Below are 2,108 nucleotides of genomic sequence, written 5' to 3' on the forward strand. Positions count from 1 at the left end.
CCTCGTCGGCGTGACGTTATTCAGCTCCTCCCACCCGCTGGCTCCACCTGTCCAACGCCCTCAAAGGTGTGTGTGAGAGAGTGTGTGTGTGTGTGTGTGTGTGTGTGTGTGTGTGTGTGTGTGTGTGTGTGTGTGTGTGTGTGTGTGTGTGTGTGTGTGTGTGTGTGTGTGTGTGTGTGTGTACACTACCATCTACAGTCTGTATTTGGGGGAAGGTTGTCTGATTGTAGTTTCTGTGGACGATTAGCTACTGTGCAGGGAAGAAATCCAGCATCTTTTGAAATTGTCTTTGCCATAATCATCAGAGTTTCTTCACGTAATCTCAGTGAAAATATTGCTTTCTAAAAAAAGGGAAGGAAAAAAGGCATGGAGGGCAGAGTGAGCGGGTTATTGGTTTTTGACCCGACAACTAGTCCAGTTACCAGCTCATAGAGTCCTATAGTGAACCAGGAAAGGTTGAATATACCACCAAGTGTTATGTTTGAAATCTATAGTAGGGTCCCCAGCACATAGAAACTGCCGGATGATAACCTGAATATATTGGGCAATTTGCACAATTAGCATAAATGGTGCTAATTAGCATTATAGCCTACTCTATGTGGACAATAGTTACAAAATGGCTTGGCCGATTTTGACACATTTGGAGTGGTTTTAGAGGTAATTGAGGATGCTGAATCCATTTCTGACATATGCAGGATCCAAAAAGTTAGTTTTAACTAGTGGCCATGTTTGGACTTATTTTGATGAATTCTGGGTCAATGTTGAAGTTATGTGGACTCTGCGTCATTAGGATTTGACAGATTGATATCTATTTGAAATGATCCACAGTAGAAGTAATGTTCATCTTGTGCTGTCTATATCCAATGGTCGCAACACTACTTATGGTCGTCCCGATCAGGTGCGGCCCGTACTAAACATTTCTAACATAATGCTTAAGGTTACTCTTTCACATTTCCCGGTTCCCAGTGCTGGCAACTAAACTAAACAGGGGTTCAGGTTTCATCTTCCTCATTGCGGATTTAGTTTAGTTTTCTGATCCGGAGTCTTCGTCGTCGTCTTCTTCGTCCGCGGAGCCCTTGAAGCAAGCCGACTCGTAGTGCTTGTTCAGGTAGGACTTGAGGGCGAAGGTCTTATTGCAGCGCTTGCATCGGTAGTGCTTGAAGGCAGAGTGTGTTTGCATGTGAGCACGGAGGTTCGATCGGTCGGCGAAAGCTTTGCCACAGTGTGCGCAGGCGAAGGGCTTCTCCCCCGTGTGGGACCGCTTGTGACCCTGCAGCAGCCACGGCCGGCTGAAGGCCTTGCTGCACACGTCGCACTTGTGCTTGAGGTCGTGGGTGAGGATGTGCATGGCCAGCGCCGGCATGGACACGTACACCTTGTTGCAGGTGGGACACTTCCTGGCCATCTTGCTGTCGAGGCTTCGATGCGTCTGCTTGTGTCGGCTCAGGTTGGAAGACGTGGCGTACGTTTTGCCGCATTCGTTGCAAGAGTGGCGAGCCGTTCCCGTTGCTAATCCCGTTCCCGATCCTTTCTCCGTGGAGCTGCTGCCTCCGTTAGCGCTGCTGCTCCTCGACCCGCTGCCACCGCCACGACTTTCCGAGTCCGCCTTTCTTCTGGAGCGCCCGTCGGAGATGAAGAAGGCATCCATGGTGTAGCCCTCGTCCAGCGCCTCAGACTCGCCGCTGTAGAAGCCGCTGGCCGTCATGCCGGACTGCGGGCTGTCGGGCTGCTTCAGGTCGGGGTCGCAGTATTCCTCGCCGCCGCTGCTCACCTGCGAGTACAGCGGGTCGGACACCGGAGACGCCAACTTGGGCTCCATCTTCTTCTCCCCCTGGTATACGGATGGCGTGATGTAGTCCTGGATGTAGCCTGAGAGAGAGACAACACACTTTTAATTCCCTTTTTAAAGGTAATTATGCAAAATCCACTTTTTCATGTCTTTTATACATCACCATGTGTCCCCTCTGAGAAAGATTCTCTCTCTTCCTGATCCATTCTATAAAAACCTGTCTGAAAATGAGCTGATCAGATTTTGACCACTTGATGATGTCATCACGATGTGTTGTCTTGTCCAACCATTAGCCAATCAGCAACCAAGGTGACCCCCC

The 2,108-nt window shown here is 49.7% G+C and overlaps 1 protein-coding gene across 1 annotated transcript; it reads right to left on the minus strand.

Moving 5' to 3' along the window:
• Positions 1 to 177: 177 nt before the first annotated feature.
• Positions 178 to 1,869, minus strand: scrt2 (scratch family zinc finger 2; the record flags this gene model as incomplete). Its single annotated transcript, XM_010785832.1, has 1 exon — positions 178 to 1,869. A coding segment is annotated over one exon (845 nt), but the record flags the coding sequence as incomplete, so codon positions are not given.
• Positions 1,870 to 2,108: the final 239 nt, after the last annotated feature.

This window comes from Notothenia coriiceps, unplaced genomic scaffold (assembly GCF_000735185.1).
Source record: "Notothenia coriiceps isolate Sejong01 unplaced genomic scaffold, NC01 NC01_scaffold00028383, whole genome shotgun sequence".
Lineage (NCBI taxonomy): Eukaryota > Metazoa > Chordata > Actinopteri > Perciformes > Nototheniidae > Notothenia > Notothenia coriiceps.